The 21,141-nt window shown below is 41.5% G+C and overlaps 1 protein-coding gene across 1 annotated transcript in view; it reads left to right on the plus strand.

The window, feature by feature from the left end:
• The window catches only part of mtor (mechanistic target of rapamycin kinase), an 87,633-nt gene that overhangs the window by 52,825 nt on the left and 13,667 nt on the right, over positions 1–21,141 (plus strand). The window contains exons 30-38 of the mRNA XM_083976314.1: positions 1,358–1,497; positions 4,822–4,922; positions 5,452–5,567; positions 8,284–8,361; positions 8,995–9,102; positions 12,898–13,023; positions 14,309–14,440; positions 16,002–16,117; positions 20,539–20,656. Of these exons, the coding sequence (XP_083832440.1) occupies positions 1,358–1,497; positions 4,822–4,922; positions 5,452–5,567; positions 8,284–8,361; positions 8,995–9,102; positions 12,898–13,023; positions 14,309–14,440; positions 16,002–16,117; positions 20,539–20,656 (1,035 nt within the window). The remainder of the gene's footprint in view (positions 1–1,357; positions 1,498–4,821; positions 4,923–5,451; positions 5,568–8,283; positions 8,362–8,994; positions 9,103–12,897; positions 13,024–14,308; positions 14,441–16,001; positions 16,118–20,538; positions 20,657–21,141) is intronic.

Genomic DNA, 21,141 nt, shown 5'->3' on the forward strand with positions numbered 1-21,141 from the left:
TCATTTATTCTTTTTTTTATACATTTATGTTGAAATTGAACATATGGAAAATGAATATAAAACATAGAAATGGTATCTTGAAACAAACAAATCAATTATAACCTTCCTCACAAATAAAGCAGTCATATGGGAAAGAAAGGGAATGTAAATACTGCTGTGTCATGTACTGTAATAAGCATTAATTTATGGCAATGCATGGCTCTACAGTAAAGGACTAAACAAAAACAATATTGGAAGATCCATTAGCAAACAGAGTTACCAATACTCACAGTGTTTTCACTTTTACTTTATGTCACAGATCTGAATTCAAGAGCTTAGCTTGTATTGACCAACTTAATGTATGTGCTCAGCAGTGGGAAATGAGCGCTGTGTTTGAGAACCTAGATATTGTATTTTCTAATAGAAAGCATTCACTTGACTTTACTACAGAATTATGACCCTTTTCCACTAGCACTACTCGGCAAGACTCGACTCCACTGGGCTTTTGACCATTGGTCTGATTGGCCAGAGTGTCATCACTGGAAGAGTCATGAGCGTGACGTCCAACACAAGATTGAAACCAGCTATTTTTAAAAACACACCGGCAACAGTGACCACTGATCTCTACTGCGACTGTTGTTATTTTTTCACGTGACTTAAATGGCTGCTGTGCGGAAAACCACACCATGGTCTGTTGACGAGGTGCAGACAACTGTGTTTGGTGGCTGAAGAGAGGATCCAAAAAAGAGAGAGCTAGATGGAGTGACCGTAGCAGCTATGCTATGATGTCTCCGCCCACATTCAGGGAGGTACTGTACTACAAAGTACCCAATTGTAATGGAAAATGACCAAAACCGAGTAGAGCCGAGTAGTGCTGTAACTGTGTAATGGAAACGGGCCACAAAAGTGTTTCCCAGCCATTAGGACTCGTATTCTAAATGTCTTCCTTTTTGCTTATGTGAACTGCATTTATGTTGCTCTGTAAAAACATGGTAAAAGTGAAAAGAGTTAGTAAAAAACAGTTTCACTGTGCACTTCCAGGAACCTTGTTTATGAGGTGACTCTTTGGAAAAGTTTACTGTGGGCGGATGAGAGGATTCCCTGTTTGGTGCACCAGTCAGGTTATTTGATTGAGTAAATCTCCAATAAACCATGCAATATTATGATTGAAGTTAGCTGTGCAAGTCTGAGTGTTGTTCCAAATCTCCTTGCTTTCACCAAAAACAAGTCATTAAATTGTCAAATGGTAAAGATAGAAAAACATGTTTTGGCCATGGGATGAAAGAGAAAATGGCCAGGTTAATTTAGCAGATTTTTTATAGTTACATGGTTCCAGCTTCATTTTTTTTTTCTTTTTGTTGTTTTTTTTTCCCAACAGGAAATCCAAGCCACCTGGTATGAGAAGCTGCACGAGTGGGAAGATGCCCTGGTGTCGTACGACAAGAAGATCGACTTGAACAAAGAGGATCCAGAGCTCATCCTGGGCAGGATGCGCTGTTTAGAGGCTCTGGGAGAATGGTATGTCATTAGTCATATCTGCTGTGAGTCCAGTCTGGCTCCAGCGACTCATTCAAATGACTGTTTCTGCCTTCAGGTCTCACATTCATTGATACATGGTTTCTTATATAAAGAGTGATGGTTGAGTCGTGATTGGTAATGTCTGCTGGCTGTATTTAATCTAGCATAAATTTATTTTCTCCAACACAGTAAGCCCTGGGCTTCTAGATCTAAATGTTATTCACCGAAGTGATGAAATAAAAAGCACATTGGGTTCCTGTGTTTCAAACCTTGGCTCTAATGAATAGAGACAGTGTCCGAGGTTGTAGACGTTGCTGTGAGCTCTCGAATCTCCCACTTTTTATTTGTTCATCGTGCGTAGGCAGCATCTTGATAATAAGTCCTGACATTAGAGCTTTGATGACTGAGCAAAAAATGAGAAAACAGTTTGTCTGACTTGACCGATGCAATTTAACAGGCAACGCATGAGCAAGCATCCAACGCCAGCAAGAGGCGCTGCCGCCACTGCTGAGACTCGACTCCATAACAACCACTCACCTTCAAAGAGCAATTTTAGGGAAAAAGAAAGTCACAAGACGACCAAAGGATCCAAATATGTGGGATCGTCACAGAACCCATGACGCTAAACAGATGTTAATTTGCTTATGTAACCTGCTGCGCTTGCGCCATTGTTGTATACAATGTGACTAGTTTCACAAGAAAGTGATTCAATCATTTTATAAGAAAAAAAATGATCCAGTAGGAGAGGTTTGTGTTTATGGTTGCGTGTTGTGGAGGGGTAAGATTTGGGTATGATATAACAGTTGAGTGGGATGGGAGAACACATTGCTCCCTGGTAAGTAAGTAAGTATTTGACAGGTCCTCAAGGTTGTTAAAATACAGCCAAACTGACTCCTGAGAGAAGAGTTGGACATCATTGAAAGAGTCTTTAGACTACACTGTCCATCATCATTCATTCATTCAATAATAATAATTGTACTGTTTTATTTCATTTCTTTGCATCCGCTTTTTGGTCCCTGCTGATTTGGTCTTTTGGTTCTGCTCAAACTCACTCATCAAGCTGCTGATTACCAGCTGTTTTATACTTTAATGCAGCCATTTTTGCTCTAAGCGTTGCTTATAACTGAAAATATTTTGCCACAAACTGCAAGTAATGGCCAGAGAGGAGAATATATGATGGTTAATTTTCTTAAGTAAAAAAATAGATAAATAATAACATATAATATATAAGGATAAACAGTTGACAGAAAATATCAATTAGTATCTGTGTCTTTATAATATAAAGACTAAACTATAGACTAGGTCACCGACTCTGAGGGTCAGAAGCTCATACTCAATCTTTAGCCAAGCAGCAGCTTAGGTTGCAGAGTAAGAGAGCGATAATATAATGGATGGAAAGTACAAAATGGAAAATACATAGTTTTACATAAGTTGTGCTTTTCAGAAGGCTGCTTTGTTTCAGTGTATTGTGTTTAATAGTCTTCTGTAAGTACATCACATGGACATGGATGCTAAAAATTGTGGGAACCTGCAGGTATTTGTTCATGGAAAAGATTTTTTAAAAGAATTTAATGCAGAATACCAGGATATCCAGCTCTGCTTGTGTTCTTAGCAGGAGTAGTGTGAAGCTTGTTTAAATTTCCTGCACACCTGTACAGCTGTTAGACATTTTCAGGCATCTGTTGAGCTTGAAGTTGGTTGGAGATGTGCTGGGAATCATGGGATGTCACCAACATCCATACCCTAATAAAAAAAGCAACAGACCTGTCTTTCCACAGCAGATATGTTGGCATGTCAACGCAGGAAAAGCACAGGTGTAGCTGATAACATTAAAAATGACTGCATTCCATCTGCATGAGCTCGTTCCAGCTTTCTGATGTTCTGCGTTTGGCTAAAGTTTAGTTTAGTTTATTGTCATTTCATAAAAAGCATATAGGCCGACCCTTCACCTGCGCCTTTCCTGCCATGGCATATCCAAATATCTGCACTTCTTTCATTTGCACATTGATTTTTTCCTTTTTGAGAGATACAGAGGAAAAACCAATGCAAGTGACGCTCACATGGTGAAAACACCTGTGTGACTGCTTGCTAAATGAATGTCTCTTTTAGATACACAGGATTTAATTTAGCAGCTTTTCAACACCAGACACGTGAAAATTTCCTTGCCGAGTCATAAAATAACTCAATTTCTTCCTTCCACCGACCTCTGTGTCTGTCAGCTGTAGACTCCCATGTGCCCGGTGTACCGGAGCTTTTTGTTCTTGTTGCCTTAATGTTATTTGATAGCCTGGCAGCTGGAGAAGGCCTTCACTGACTTCCAAACGTGCCCTTCTTTCTCTTTTTTTCCCGTCTGTCCCTCCCTCTCTCGCTCTTTCTCTCTCATCTAAGCTCACTCCAGCATCCTGCCTGTAAAACACATGCCGCGAGTTTGATCTCCTGGACAATGGAGCACTGATTTTTGTAAATGAGGAATTAGTCTAGGTTAGATGCACATGACCCCAACAGGAACATCCATCTTTTTACAGGAACACTTGATATTATCAGACTGTTGTGGGATGGAACCCTGATTTAAGACGTTCATCTTTAGTAATAAATGAAAAAATAAATAATTGCAGATGTCATTAGAATTGAGTCTTATCTTCAGTTAGTTTTCTTTCTCATCCTTGGCCAGAAGTGCTCTGGTATTCTGAGGGATGATTTCTTCTGTTGTTCTTTGGCACAGGAGAAAAAAAAAATCAGTTTCTTGGCATGTACATAATTATCATTAGAACGTGGACTTCAGTAAGGACTTGTATGTGTTGAGGATAAAGACCAGAACATCTGCATCACTTTTCGACAAATTATAAAAACAGTGCAGTAAAAACAACACTTTGTAACTGTTTTTCATAAATTCTTGAACGTTTCATTCCAATTGTCTTGGTTGGTTATGTTTTACAGAGTATTTTTCCATCAACTGCATGTGTGCTTTTTATTCAGCTGTAAAATGTCAGCACTCCACAGCACAAAGACACAGTGTGATATTCAGATAATTTCAGATGGAATCACAGGGATTGAATCGCAGGGTGTAATTCAAGGATGTTCAAAGCATCCCTATAATCAAGTGGTTTCCTAGTCATTCATGCAACTATTCTGCAGACAGTATATTCAGTAATCCTCTATCCACCTTGTTCCCTGATCAACATGGAAACCCGATGCTCTGATCTGTTTCTGAATATGTGAAGTCACTACTGTAAACATGCTGTGGAACTTAACTCTGAACAGATTACCGGACAAATCTGGATTTGCTTTTTCTACCGTCAGACGTCTGTGGTTAATGTTTTACAGGGGCCAGTTGCACCAGCAGTGCTGTGAAGAGTGGACACTGGTGAGCGAGGAAACCCAGGCCAAGATGGCTCGTATGGCTGCTGCTGCCGCCTGGGGTCTAGGTAAACTCTGTCACTTCACATCACATATGAATGGACAGTTAAGCAGCAGTTACGCAAAAATGCTAATAACAGAGAGTATACTGTGTTAAAGGCCAGTGCATAGAGCATTTAGACCATCCTCTGTGGGACTGTGCAACAATGCAATCAAACTGAGCGGCAATGAAAACAGTAACAGCACTCGCCAAGTCTCACTCTATAACCAGATGGGAATGGTATCCAGTCATAACATTGACATATCGTAACGTGCAATGGTGGAGAAAAGCATGGACCACACTGCAGAGGCAACCTCAGAGGTTTGTGGTCTGTGGTTTAGACTTTCCAAACTCAGTTGTAAACCGTGAGACGATACCTAACCAGCGGGCCCGTCTATCTGAGGACTCGGACCGTCTTTAGTTGTTGTCATTGGGAAGCAAAACTCTGCCCTGCTTCTGCTAAATGTCAGTCTACTCTCAGTCTTCAGAAGTGAGTTTGTAAGACATCATTAATCAAAGTTCTGTTTTGCGTCTTTGCCTGATTTCTGCTTCTCCAGGACACTGGGACAGCATGGAGGAGTACACATGTATGATCCCGCGAGACACGCACGACGGCGCTTTTTACAGAGCAGTGTTAGCCCTGCATCAGGACCTCTTCTCATTGGCTCAGCAGGTGGGTCACATCATCACTCACAATTACTCCCGATGGAGCACGTTAAAAGTCTATATTTTTTCAAAAAACATCTCATAAAGACATGTCACATGGGAATTAGCCTCGTCTCACGGCTTCTGGAATTTTCATTAGTCTTTACAGCAAGGTATGAAATGCTGAAATCGTTGGAAACTAACACTGTAAAGAAACATAAAAATGGCTTTACGGCTATTCCAGTCAGGATTGAATTCCCCCACCAGCGTGGTTTTTTTTTATTAAAACAAATAAAATGTACCAGTTTTCTTTTTCTAAACAATGTGGTAGCTCTTTGGTGTGGAAACGTTATATAACACTTCAAATTGTAAATCATCACAGCATTCAGCCTCAAACAAATAAAGAGTCCATTCCCCTCCTGTGTGCCTGTCAACAAGGTCTGATGGAGGTCAGGGTGGTGTTTTCCTCATTTGATGAAGGTTGGGGGGATCATAGATGAGCTCATGCTCTTTGGAAGTGGATTTGTTCAAGTTGGATGCCAGCATGTCTAACAAACATGACGACCAGCACTGACACCAGTAAACACCTGCTCCTCCAATTTCCCTGGACTCATCCTCCAAGTCCCCCTTTTCACCACAAAGCCCCGGAGACTTGCTCTCTGTGCCCCCTCGACCCCCTCTGCTGCCTTCCCCCCCTCTAATTTGGAGATTGAGTCCAGGTGTGGCCTATAGGACTCTGCATCAGCTGAATAGGGAAAGCAGACTTCTGACTCTCGCTGACAATGAGGCCACTCACAATGAACGGAGAGGAATCAAAAGCAGATGGCGTGAGGGTGAAAGCTTAAATGTCAACATGAGCTCAGTGTAGTCTTCCGGATGTGGTTGGTAATCCTCGAACTTGAGTCCTTTTGATTCCATAGGGCTGTTCCTCCCTTCGCGTGTACCCCCAACAACCAGACATGTGCTCCAGGAGCCTCGGCGTGTGTGCATGTGTGAAAGGACTCGGGTTTCTTTGCTGTATAAATCACAGTGTTTGGTCTATTGCAGCGATGATGTGTGGACACGGCGGCCATACACCCCCTATCCCCCCCCCTCTAGTAAAGCAAGCTTCTGTGCCAAGATTGATGATGTATCCAGTCCTCCAGAGTGTGTCTGATTTGTAATATGTGTCTCATGGCTTTCACAAACCAGAACCCTCCCTCGGACTTCAGTCATGTTTGGATTTTGTTTTGAGTTTCCTCTGGTGGTTGATGTGGCCTGAACCATTCACATGGAGGCCCTCATACCACACTGTAATGATAAAGTAATACCACTGGACGTAGCACCAGTGTAAGTACATAAGTGTAACCTTTATGTAAGAGAATGGGAGATTGGGTCACGGTTTGTTTGTGCTGCCAGAAGCCAGACACTGCATTTATCAGGAGTCGTCTGGACTGCACATTTCCAATGAGGCCCCAGCACAGTAATTCAGGAGTAAACAGGACCATAACTGAGTGGAGGCAGTAAAGAAGCAGCCTCATTGTCACCTTGTCCTAAACGCCCTCCCATAACCCCTCCTCTTGTTGTGCATGCCTGAAGAGGTGTTTTGGCACGCCATTCCTTCTTCGCCTCCCCACGAAAAAAATAATTGGTGGGAGTGGGTCTGAAACAGCTGTGTGTCCTGGCCCCAGAGAACTTCCTCAGTCATCCTCCCTCATTTTATCCTCCCACTAATAACAGCTCCCTAAAACATTGGCTGTAGAGACCTGAGAGATGATCAGACTCTCTGCCACAGGACTTGTGTCCTTGTTTGTCCCCTTTTTGCTGCACTCGATCCGGTCTTTCAGTTTTTCCACCCCTCAGCTCGTGCTGGTGTATCATTGAATTTGGAAAAGTTCTGGCAGGAAAAGTCCGGGATCTGGAATTTAGCAAATGAGTTGATAATCAGCAGTAATAGACCCAAAAGAACTGGAAGGTACGATGCCTGACTGTGCTCTGACACTTGATCGTGTTAGAATTTGCATCATGGTCATTGCAGGAAACCGTGACTAACATTCCCCATTTTGAATCTCTCTTTATCACGCTCCAATTTAAAAAAAAATTGAAAGATTCTTTTGACATCCACAACCATCGTTACATAACTTTCACACTGTTGCTCTCGACGGTTCATTTACCTCTGCTCGTAAAACACTTGGCACTCAGCAGTGCATCAAACCATTTTGCTACACAAGCAGGCATTCTAGTCCTAGTCGCACTAATGTGTCACTGTTGGCAGCAAAAGGGTGTGAACAGCAGGCAATAAGATGCCTTTGTTCATTTGAACAAAGTGTTTTTGTTCAACCTGGACTCACCCTGATGCAAGGACTGCTTTGACATTTTGTCATAGTGCATTCTAAGGTCACACGGTCCCTAAATTATTGAAGAGATGACATTGCTGTTTATTGGGTTTACTAATGAGTTTGAGTTTATGGAGCCAACTAAGTCAAGTCATGGGTTAAACCAGTGTTGCCAATCTTGAGGATTTATAGTGAATTCAGAGGCTAATGAACAACTGCGCATTTAAGAATGTAAAAAGAGTGGCTGTATGAACACGGTGAGAAAACAGTTGGGTAGAGGTCAAATCTTCAGTGTTTGGGTTGGTAAAGTTATATTTACATGTGATTGTAAACCTGAAGATTTCATTCTGATCTGTAATCTGTAAATCTTTTTCTTTTGTGTTTTTTTTGTTTGAAAATATGTTTGTCTTTTGTTTTTTTCGTTTTTAGTGTATTGACAAAGCCAGGGACCTCCTGGATGCCGAGCTGACGGCCATGGCTGGGGAGAGCTACAGTCGAGCTTACGGGGTAAGTTTTCCCTTGACACCGCCAAAAATATTCAACCCCTGGCTTCGGTCAACCATCTCATTTTTCATAGTGTTCATGAGCAAAAGGATTATGCCACAGCAACAAAAAATGTATGAAAGGGATGATTTATGAAATTTGAAGTCTCTGCTCTACTCTCTCTAAAAGTCAAAATCATAAATATTTACAGTTTTTCTGTTGCTCTGTGCTCCCTTTTATTATCTATTTACATGGATTTATCCAAGAAACATTTCAAATCAGATGTGGAGTCCTGAAAACAGATGTCTTGATCGCGAAAAACCATTGAATCATAGTAGATTTTGGTTTAGAAAATAATGTAGCAGTTCAACATGAAGTCTGACAGCACATACACCTTAGCAGGCATCTAGACTTTGCAGGTTGTTTTCAAATGTCAAAGCCATCAAATGGAGATGTCCGACCTTTTCTGACAGACAACTCAAAAGAAGGTCCAGTTGGTTGTTGAATGCATCCAGCCGTTGTTCTGATTAACTTAAGCTTTAACAATGTTTTTACACTGCAAAGAGGGGGCTACTGCGTCATCTGGACTGTTTAAACTATAATATAATAATATACTATGTGTGGATAACAATGAGTGTGTGTGTGTTTGTTTCCTAGGCCATGGTATCTTGCCAGATGCTCTCGGAGCTGGAGGAGGTGATCCAGTACAAGCTGGTGCCAGAGAGGAGGGACATCATCAGGGAAACATGGTGGGAGAGACTTCAGGTAAGCACAGTGCATGATGTATGGAAACACACATGCACACACATGCAACAGCAAATACAATGTCGAGCAGATGTTGGATAGGCTACTGTTACTAATGGGAAACATTACAAGCCATGCACCGTACACAGAGTCAGCCATATGCTAATGTCTCGTGTGGCTTCACTAACTTTTGGGTTTGTACTGTATGTTTACTCTGTTTGCGTTACATCATTTAATAGAGACTGGAAAACAGAATCATATCGTGCGCAGGTTAAGTGTTATTTATCTGCTTTGAGCAAATGTCAAAATATGCTCCACTTGCAGCCAAAACCCAACCTTCACTGTCACAAATTTGGCATTGTTATTACATTCACGAAGACAAGAATTGATTACTTGAGCTGCAACACAAAGCAGAGAATATTTAGTTTATTTAGTTTAGATTGTGGCTGTTTATGTTTGTAGTCATGCAGCAGGTTGTGTGTATACAATATATTGATAACACTAGAGGCAGAGGAGGTCAGTGTAGACTGGTTATTGCAAATTCCTTTCCCTTAAATTGAGGCCTGATGGAAAACCAGTGTTGCATGTTACAAAAGTGAAATCAGATTTCAACCACACTGGTCACTTGTTCCTGTGTCTTGATCATTTTGGTCATTATCTCCAGTTGATCACCATAAGTGAGAGCTGCCACATGCATGAGAACTGACCTTTCCAATCACAGACGAATACCAACATCATTTTTGATCAGACTTGCTTTTGCCAGTTTGAAAGAATATTTTGTGTAACCTCAGCACGTAAATCTATCCAAACTCCTTCTGTTTCCCTTGACTGATTGTAATTACTATTATTATCATTATTAATAATGAATTACAGCGTTGTACATGCTGCTAAGTGAGACAGGAAGACGTGTGGAAGAGCCACATATCCACAAGTGGTTGAGAAAGGTTTGCCTCCTGCCAGAGCTTCGGAATTTGAGACAAATGCCATGTGATCTAAGATAATACTCTTCAAGTTCCTCCTTTCCATGTTGGACATTTTACAGCTGAATCAAAATGTGATTATTTGAAAGCCAGTAGTCTTGTATGTGCCGAGGGTGGAATTTAAGTAGCTTAGATGAACTAATAACTTTTGATCTGGTGTGCACCTTTTCTGACTCCACATTATACATGCCGTATTAAACTGAATTTAACACAGCACGTACGGTATAAGGCTACTTCCTCTAAATCTCTTATGGCATTCTTCATCTCCTGCTCACATGTTACAGACATTTGGGAAAAAACCTCTCGTGAGCACAAGACAAAAACTAGCATCATCCTTTTTCACCAACAGCCCAGCAGGAGTTTATTTATCTGAAGACTACATGTGCTGTCCCAAAGGGCTCCAATTAGCTTTTTTCTAAATCAGAGTTTCTGTATAAAAGACAGTCGAATACAGAGCTGAGTGGAAAAGATGATACTCCTACCGTCAATGGTGGAAATAATTCAACACAAAGACAGACTTGTCTCTGTCTGCACAACATAATAATAATAATGTGGGAGTGAGACTTGTTTTTCTTAAACCCAAACAAGGAGACCAATTTTTCTTTTTTCTTTTTTTTCTTGACAGACAGGAGTAATGTGAATGATGCATTTTCAGTAAATCAGCTGGCATTCATTCACAGTCACAAAATGATGATAGACTTAGACAAAAGTCGAACCATTTGCTGGTGAACTATTATGTTGTGACAACATTGTTTTGTTTTGCTACAAAAGACATGGTACCGGTCAGAACCTGTTGTTCACATCAAAAATAAGCAGTTTGAGCCGAATCAATTTCCTTGTGACATTTTCAAGGTTTCTCTAAAATTAGCTTGAGCGTTGAATGGAAAGCATTATGCACATGCAGCCAGATCCCTGCGCAGTAAAATGAAGATACTCTTGATCGTCTTGACTCTTTCCCTTCATAAAAGATGGAGCTTGGTTAGAGGGGTATTTGGGATCAAGAAGGGTCTTCGTGAGCAAACACACAGGGCCCATAATGGCTGCACTGAAGCTGAGGCTGCAACACCTGACAGGTTCCTTTCTTTAGTGATTTATTGGAGGCTGACCTCACACATCTGTCAGGAAGCCACTGTCCTTTTCTTTGTCTTTGTTCCTCAAACAGTCTCCCTCATCAAAGGAGTGGAGGTACGAAAAATGCTGTATGAAAACACTAGTCTGTACCCCATCATTTGTGGGGTCCAGTGAGGGTTGCACATTGTTTAACCCACTTTCCAGCCCCTGAGACAAGAGAACAGTCATATTTGCCTTTACATTTACAGTGTATGTGTTCAAACCTGCTGCTAATTTAAAACTCCTTTTTGTTTTGTGTGTTATATTATATACAACCATCAGTTCCTCCTCCTTATTTTAAAACAGAGCGTAAATATGCTGGTGACATTCAAAAATTCAAAATGTTTTGTGAAATATTTTGGATAATCTACTAGTCATCGCTTAAATGTTTCCAGTTGTCAGTGACATTTCATTTTAATATTTCAGGGCTGAAATTAAAGGCTGGAACAACTGGAGAAATTTTAGACATTCTAAGCTTTGCATGAGAGACACTTCATAAATCAAAGTAACAAAAGTTGGGACCTTCATTTACCTCCATTTTCCATTGATGCAGAAAAGCAGTAAATAAATCAGTTTGTTGATCTTTGCAAAAGGCCTGATTTATCTACTTTTCACCCCCGTCTTTTTTGTTTACATTTGGCCAATTTATGTTTATTAACTTGACTTGGACTAGTATCATTTCATAAGAACTGGAAAAATTAGGGTGCTCTAAAACCCTTGACCAGAAGGTTGCAGAACGACAAAAGCAAATGAGGGCAAAAGGAAAGAGGGAAGACAGTGAAGAATGATCCTGCTGGATTAAATCCAAGGACAAAGCTCTTGCATGGTACATGTCTCAGACCACCTGTCGACCCCGATGCCCCCAGTGAAACATGGTTGTTCCTTTCAATCAAGCTGGATGAACTGGACGATTTGGCTCCCTCAGTACAAAGATTTCTGTAATTTCATGTTGTTGAACCCAGACTAAACTGTCTTAGTCACTGTGATTATCAACTTGGCTTTTGCCAGATTCGACCTGCACTCGTCCCCTTATCCCATCATGTTAAGCCTCTTCAGGAATTGTGGTATTTAATTCCAGCCTCAGCTTTCAACAGCTTGGCCCAGTGTACTTTAGCCATCTAAGGAAATGTTACAGGGGGTAAAAAAACACCTAAATCCCCATGTCAGACACAAAGGTGGGTTGAATTATTTTTGAAGCTATTCATTGTTTTATGCTGACTGAACTAGTTTTCATTCATTATAATAAGATCCATCTATGTAGCAGTGTGATTACAATCAACTCACATCATTGTCCTTTCTCAAAAAATCACCATTGTTCCTCCCCCTTGTGTCTTATATTTAAACCATACAGAGCTTACAGCACTTTGTTTTACTCCAATGTTGTGTTTGTGCTCAGGGGCTCTGTGTTATATCACGATCATGAGGTCAGGTTAAGAGAATATCTGATGGAGATCGTCAGCTAATGTTCTTTACAGATGCATCAAATGTCTGTCTGCTTCTTTTTTTTCTTTTTTTCTGGCACGTGGACCTGTGCTCACGTGTGGGCACGTTAAAGACAGGGAACACTGGTAGTAATATTGGCCCCAAGGGTTTCAACTTGACCTCTCTAACGTATGTTCTTTCACTTGAGTTTAATGAGTAGGCGCCTCTCTTTGAAGCGACTAACAAAAGAGTTTGCCGTTTAACCTGTCTGTCCTTTGCTATTTTTGTGCTATCCCCTCTTCAGGGTTGTCAGCGTATTGTGGAGGACTGGCAGAGGATCCTGATGGTCCGATCACTGGTCATCAGCCCCCACGAGGACATGAGGACTTGGCTGAAGTACGCCAGCCTCTGTGGCAAAAGTGGACGCCTGGTCAGTACCTTCTTTCAAGGCCAAAGATGCAATAACCTGGGTGATGTGCTGTAGTGTCAAAATGTTGATTCACCTCCGACACTGACTGAGCTTGAATGGGCTAAACATAATGAATGTGCCACTGTCACCAGAGCACAGTAATTTCATAGAAGCATACATTGTCAACCACTCAACCAAAAATGTGTAATTGTATTATCTAGGATAACTTTTTATACTCTTTCTTTTCTTGTGTTCCCTCAGTGTTTTTTTTCCATGAGAACTGAAGGAGTTTACAACTCCATGATATCCACACAGCATATATATATATATATAGTACATTTTTTGTTTGTATTCTTATCTATCTTATAGTTCACAAGATTCACAATCCTGTGATTTATTATCTTCATTTTTTTTTTTTTTTACATATCATTTATTGTCTCCTTTCATGTGTTTGATAATGAAATTGAATGAAATTTCTGCCTCTTTTAATCTACTACTTCAATATAACAAACTGTTTAAACAGATTACAATGCAGTATAATGTGACATTTGTCCAAAGCCTCTTAGTATCCTCATGTCTGACTCTGATCACTGTAATTAATTGTAATCCCATAACATCCAGGAGGAATAAATCAGAGTTGATTGAATAAGGCTCGTCAAAGGGAAAAGGGAAGTGGAGCTCTGACGCACTTAAGTGCAACCATGAATTCCAGCCATGAAATTAAACTTAATTTCAACCTGTTTTAAGTTGGCGCTGATGAAAGTAACACGGCGCTCTCAATCACACTGTTTAGAAACCTGAATCCACATATCTTCTCAATTAAAGTACTGCAGTTTTCCATCCGTTTTCTTTTTACCTCACTGTTTTTCTAATTGATTGCAAAGGATGTCAGACAGTTGGCCAATTTTTCTATCTATATATTCTTGTTGCTTTTAATCACACACAGCATGCACACAGGATGATAGACTCACCAACAATGATGTCACGCAAAAGAGAGATGTGATTGGCCAGCATGAAACAGCAGGGAATTTGATTACAAGGGTCTGGAAAAAATGACCCCAATAAGACCAAGAGTTTACCTTGTGGAGTGATGGGAGTAGGCTTTTTGCTCCTCTCTTTCTTTCTCCATCCATCCATCCATGCATCTTTCTCTCCTTAAGAAATATAAAGGTCAATGTGCAATCAAGCTGCTGCTGCTTGTCTTGGGGATATATGACATCCTCACCTTCTGTACTCCTCTTGAACTGTAAAACCCTCTGACCATTCGGTTGACCTTTCACCTTTGTTGCTCTCCTCATCCCTTCAGGCACTGGCCCACAAGACCCTGGTGCTCCTTCTGGGTGTTGACCCCTCCAAACAACTTGATCACCCGCTGCCCACAGCCCACCCACATGTCACCTACGCTTACATGAAGTACATGTGGAAGAGCAGCCGCAAGGTGAGGGCAAACAAAGTGCTGATTGTTTGAGATGTAGACTTTTATTCTCTTTATTATTTATACACTTTGTAAGTTTGTGTTTTTTGCTCTCTGCGAGTCATTACACAGGGAGCATTCGTTCAGGCTGAATAGCAAAGGGCAAAATGTGAGCTTGTAAAACCGTCTGATGGTTATCACTTCAATGTGCATGTTTTAAGTGGAACATGAGGCAACAATCAGAACATCAAAGAAAGTGTGAGCTTTTATTACTGCAACATTACTGACATAAACAGTTTATGAACGTTGCAGCCCAAGAAACATAGACATAAACAAACTACATCTGTAAGAAGGAAATGAAATTGTTCAGTGCTCAACAGGTTGACTATGGTGATATGTGATATATCATCACCCAAGTGACAGATTAATAAAGCTCAATTAATCAATCCCATCAGGTCAGCTGCAGTTTCTTGGTAATTAAAATACAACTCATGCTGAAAAAGCCTGCAGAGTCTTGTGTATGGTTTGAGTCAGACTTGGTCAGTAAAGTCAACTCAGCTGTTACATTTAGATTGTTTATCCATCTTGTGTATCTGTGGCAACAGTGGATTATGTAAGGATCACTTAACAAGTTACCAAGAAATATATTTGTTCAGAAAGGACGGTTCAACCACACACACACAACTTTCCCATGCAGTATATACACCCCAAAAGACACATAAACACACCCACATTTATTACCAGGTGTTGAATAATGTTTGTGTTGAATAATGTTTGTGGCTCCAGAGTGCAGGTCTCATTAGGGGGCTTAGGTAAGTGTGAATGTAAGCAGACACACACAAACACACACACATACCCAAGGACCGATCTGATCATGTGTCCGGTGCTTTGGAGCAGCATGGAATGTCAGCTCTGTCTGTTACTCATCATACTTGTCATGACTAGAGTGTTACTGAGTGAAAACAAAACACTAATGGGACATTTACTCAGGTTAGATGACTTGTAGTTGTTTAATGAACTGGATCTGACTCAAATGAACAGATAATTCAAACAAGAAGTTGATTTCCAAGGTAATCAGGTTTCAACATGTGAACTTAATCATGAAAAGGAGAAAACGGTTTGCATCAGAAAAATGTGCTATCTGGATTTTATGCTGTGCTCACATCTCACAGTACATCCACCTAATTTCTTCAGCTGCGGTTAATATCTCTGATCTGTGATATTAGCATTACATGTAGCACAGATTACCTTTACTTTATTTAGATCAGATGTGACTATGAAACAGTGGTGATATAAGCTCAAGTAACAAAAACACTTAAAGATAAATGGCCTGGCCAGATGGAGTTGCAGGATTTTCCCATGCAAGTTCAACAACACTGATATGAACAGAAAAGAATGTTCCATGTTGTAGGGCGTCGCTGCTTTAGACCAAACAGTCGACTCTGTTGAAGGAGTAAGACAAAGGCAGCTGATGAGCGCACCACAATTTTTCTGATATGTCTGAGGCAGACTGTAGAAACCCTGCCAAATATGTCAGAAAAGATAAGCATTTCTAAAACCAATGATTTGTTCCATGTCTCTCCAGATCGATGCCTTTCAGCACATGCAGCACTTTGTGCAGGGGATGCAGCAGCAGGCCCAGCACGCCATCGCAGCCGAGGACCAGCAGCACAAGCAGGAGGTCCACAAGCTGATGGCCAGGTCTGTCCCGTCACTGGAAACACAGTAGTAGTAGTAGTAGTAGTAGTAGTATTGTAGTAGCAGCAGCTCGGCATCTAATGAGCCTGTTTCACTGAAGACATTTTGACATGGATATAAAAATCATTCATAAAATGAAAGATGGCCGAGCTCCATGTAGCTGCTTCAGATTCAGGATGCTGTGCACGCTGGCTCACTGTTGTGCTGTCATGAAAAAGAATGGAGCCATCGTTACTGTTATTACCAACACCTGTGCTTCTCCTGCTGTGGTTGGTCACATAACGGTTGGATTATGGTGAATATCAAATGTCTACATACTCCCACAGACCATTTCACTTTTATTGAGTGAAGGCCCCAAATACAGATATAATTCCAGAAGATATTTACTAAAACCTAAGAAATAACTTGGAAAATAGACATTCAAGTACATTTTTACTGTTAGAAAATGAGCATCACATCAGTGAAACACATGTTCTGACTTCATCAAATGCCTAATGACCATAAAACCGATGCTTTAATGCTTTTTTCATTGGTATACCCCAGGAAGTCTTGACATTTGGCAAGGCATGAACCATCAGCAAGTGATGTGAAGATAATTAATCAGTATCGTTGTGGGTTATCAAAATAGGGCACTAGAGGGGTACCCTGGGGGGCCCCAGGAAAAAGGAGAATCATTTATTTTCACTGTAATTCCATCCATAAATACCGCAATGAATGATGACTGTTGTGGTCATTAGTTTTAAAGATTTCCTGTACTGTAATTGAGACTCTAAAGCAAAATATCTTATCAGACTGGGATCCGTGGCTTAAATTGCGTCGCTTCACGGGTCCCTGATGCGAAGGAGTTTGTGAATCACTGCCTTAATGCACACAGTCACGCATATCATTTTTAACAAGCCGAGGGTCCTGACTTACTGTAAAGTGAATCCACAGTTGGTCAAATTCACCAAATGTGAAGCCAGTGTGTTGTTATGTGCCTGGGCTTTTAACACCCTCTTAAGCACAATGGAGAAAACCCAAAGCAACATGCTGAGGCGAGGAAAAAGTAGCCTCATGTATTTTGTGCCTTCATGTTGTCAACACACGGGGTCAAGTACAGTGCATTCTGCTTCTTTTCCATGAGCAGGACCCAGTCTGGCACAGCACCTTCCACGAGTCGATTGGCTTCCTCTGGTCTTTTTCAGAGCTGGCCAGATTGTCTGAGTTTCTCACCTCAGACTTCTCAATAAAATAATCCCTCCTGGCATTTTGTACCACACAGCTACTTACAGGGCTTTCAGAGTATTAGACACCTTGACTTTTAGTTTTTTCACATTTTGTTATGTTGCAGCCTCATGCTAAAATCATTTCAATTCATTGTTTCCACTCATCAGTCTACGCTCAGTAGGGGACTAAGACAAAGCCAAAACAGAACTTAAAAATGTATTAAAACAAGAAATTGAAATATCACCATGACACAAGTTCTGAGAAAAAGGAAGAGGCCTTAAGACCTGAACGCACTTCATCACAATCCAAACATGTCACCATGACCACAGGCCTCTTTTCCTGCTCTTTTCCAGTGGGTGCTGTGATCTCCTGCGGGTGTTCTGGTGTCCTTCACCAAGCACCTTTCCACATATCATTGCCTCACCTCACATCACTATGGGAACAGTTGCAGCATGAAGTCTGTTCAAATGATTCACATAATAAGGAATAAGAAATTAAAAGGAAAATACATTTTGCATTCCAAAAAGTGATGTCAACTTCTTAGAATTGTTGTTTGCTAGCTGTTGTGAGCTCACCAACACATTCGCGGGAAATACCTACAGCGCCCTCCTTTGAGAGTGAACGTCAGCAGCTTGCCAGGGCAGGAGGGAGCAGGGACGTGCACATAACTATAGAGGGGCAGGGGCTCAACATCAGAAAAGGGCAGTACGTACATTTTTTTCAGGCCTTAATATCAAAATAAATAAATTAAAATAAATTACAGTTACTATATAGTTGGTAGAGAAAGCCTGCACGCCTTCAGGACTGCAGTCAACATGCTGGACCAATTTCCCAACTTCCCGAAACAGAGTCATGACTTCTGAACTGGTAGGCTAAGGCCAATATGGTATTGGGTGCACATTAACATTGCAGAAAAAAAATCATGTGAGTGCAAGTGCAAAAATATAAGTAGGCTAAGCCTACAGGCTATACACACAAAACCAAGAAATGACTACTGTGACTGCTACTGTGCATATTTCAGAACAGCAGCAATATTTACAACAGCAAAGTCACAATTACCAGTAACTCAATATCTGGAAACAAATTCAAATAGTCAGTGAAATCTAGCTGAGTGAGTGATTCCTCCTGTTGCTGTTGTTGTTCACTACATTCAGGTGATGTTAGACAGAGGGGGCGGGGCTTAACTCTTAACAAGCAGTGAGCTAAACAAACACAAATGGGGCTTTTCTGAAATATGACTCATATTAAGCTCATTGTATAAGTGGACGGCGACTTGTCAGAACCGACAAGGAAGTGATGTTGGTGGATTTATAACTCACAAGATTCGACACAAGTCGCTCCACTGTCACGTCTCATCTATGTGCGGCACACACAGAGTTATGATGAGGCAGCAGCCTCTACTTCTCTCTCTCTCTCTCTCTCTCTCTCTCTCTCTCTGGACGTGCATGTGAGGGAGCGCGCACCGCGGGGCAGCCCCGCCCCCCCGCCCCTCAGTGAGAGACGGAGCGGAGCAGCAGCGGACACACACACCAACATACAATACGCAATACCGTGTGTATTACAAGGAAATGCGTACGGTAGATAACCGTGGCATTTTTACAGCGCGGTTGTTTACATCCTCATGCACAACAGGAATGCATTTATTGAAAAAAAAAAAAAAAAAAAAACATTACAAAAAGGGCACTTTTTAATACGAGGCAAAAAGGGCAGGGGCTCAAGCACCCTTTGGGCCCTATGTGTGCACGTGCCTGGGAGGGAGAATGACCGGCTTTACTTTAACTTTGAATTTGAATGCAGAGAATTGTGTGCAATGGGAGCAGACAGGTATAATCCTACACACAGTAAATCATACAGTCGTCTCATCTGGGCTTGTGCACAAACATACACCAGTCAAGTGAACCCTCCCCATCTCATAAATCAAATATGACAACACACAAGCATGACAGCAGGCAGAAGGGTTTTTACATTTGTGCACCTTCCAGACGGTGGGTGACTCTGGCCGTCTGAAGAATGCATGTTGGGGAAAACACCTGTATAATGTCAGTCAGGACGGGTTCTCTCCAGACGTGCTGACACACTTTCGTGAATACAGGTTGGCTGTGTGGTATGGAGCACACCTGGTCTTCTCAGCCAGCCACACACTTCCACACCATCACATGGACGCCTCCACTCTCTCCAAAGAACCCACTCTAAATTCACCGCTACTTTACTTAAGACCGGTGATCCTGCTGTGCAAGTCTAATTAAACAGGGTTGTTCCAATGTCCTCAGAACTGCCCCTCCCCCCACTTCTACCCAAAGGCTCAACCTGTGAACCGCTTACGGAAACAGTTTGGCTTAAGACACACAGAACCCAAAGTGTGCTCTCAGATGGAAAAGCATTCAGTACAAATTACATAATCCTGAAAGACAATTTGTTGGAGGCTCTCTGCAAACAATATTCATCTGATGGATGGGTCGACAATGCTGCTCTTTGCCAGTTTCTCCCTTTTAGTGCCGTTGCGAATGTGAATTATATGTCCTGGACCTGACAAACAGCTAGTTAGACTACTTGCCCCTAAGCATGTGTTTCTCTGGGTGATGGATGGAGCTTCGTCCCCTCTGGGATGCCACAGAGCTCCCTGTCCAGCCGAAAAAGTTTGAATTATTGAAAATCTCCGGATGTGATCCCAGAACCTTTCAGTAGAAGGACACTCTGCTGCCTTCAGTCGTGATACTTGAGATAAAAGCTGGAACGATTTTCAAGTCTAGTATTATTATCTCACTCCTTTTTAATGAACTGCCCTTGGGTGTACTTACTGTCACTACCAAGTCTTTATAAGCAATGACAACATAAGCAGGACTCATGATGTGTCTTTGCGCCTCGTCCCAGCAGTGCAACTGTTTCCTCGTTGCTAATGTAGTCATGTATTTATTGGATAAGTTATCACTGCACAGCTTCTTTAACAGCATTGGCCTCTGACCTTGGTAACTTTTTATGGTGTTGATAAAGTCCAGATGTTTTTTTGTGTTGAATGTTGTGAAGTTGTAATTTCCTTTTATATTTCCAGTTTGAGGGTTAAAGCAGAACTGTAGCCCCTTTTGCACTGGTCAGGCCCATTAACACTGGGCATTTGTGAGTTGTGTGTCTACAGTTCAAAAAGTTCATCATGCCCAAATTTCATGCCCTCTTCTGTTGGACTGTCTCTCTCTCTCTCTCTCGCTCTCTCCTCCATGTAGATGTTTCCTGAAGCTTGGGGAGTGGCAGCTCAGTTTGCAGGGGATCAACGAGAGCACCATCCCCAAAGTGTTGCAGTATTACAGCCATTCCACCGAGCATGACCGCAACTGGTACAAGGTCAGTTCGACCCTCTCGACCCTAACCTCTCACTTCTGACTTCTCTGTGGACGCAGTTAAAACCCAGCTGTGTCAGCAGGAGCTTTCCCTGACACTGATGTGTCACCTGGAAAACTTTAGACCCCGTTTTATTGCCATTTGAACAAACACACAATAAAATGGTTGTTTGTTTAGTTTCTTTTTCTGGACCGTGCACGGCTCATTTATGTTGCGCATTAGATTATTATACTTGTTGTGGCTCTGCTGATACATCAAAGATATGAGGCGATAGAAGAGCTCTGTTTTTTCCTGCCTGTGCTGCAGGCTGCAAGGATGCCTGTGCTGTATGCCCACACATCCTTAGCAGCTCTATTCAGTTTTAGCCTCAAATAGCTGGTTGCATAACACAGCAAACATCAGACTCATATGTTTGGATCTGAAAAAAATGACAGCCCCCTGGGAGATATCTGTCCCTTAGTAAACTGGAAAATTACATCATGAACAAA

Source organism: Trachurus trachurus, assembly GCF_905171665.1.
Source record: "Trachurus trachurus genome assembly, chromosome: 7".
Taxonomy (NCBI): domain Eukaryota; kingdom Metazoa; phylum Chordata; class Actinopteri; order Carangiformes; family Carangidae; genus Trachurus; species Trachurus trachurus.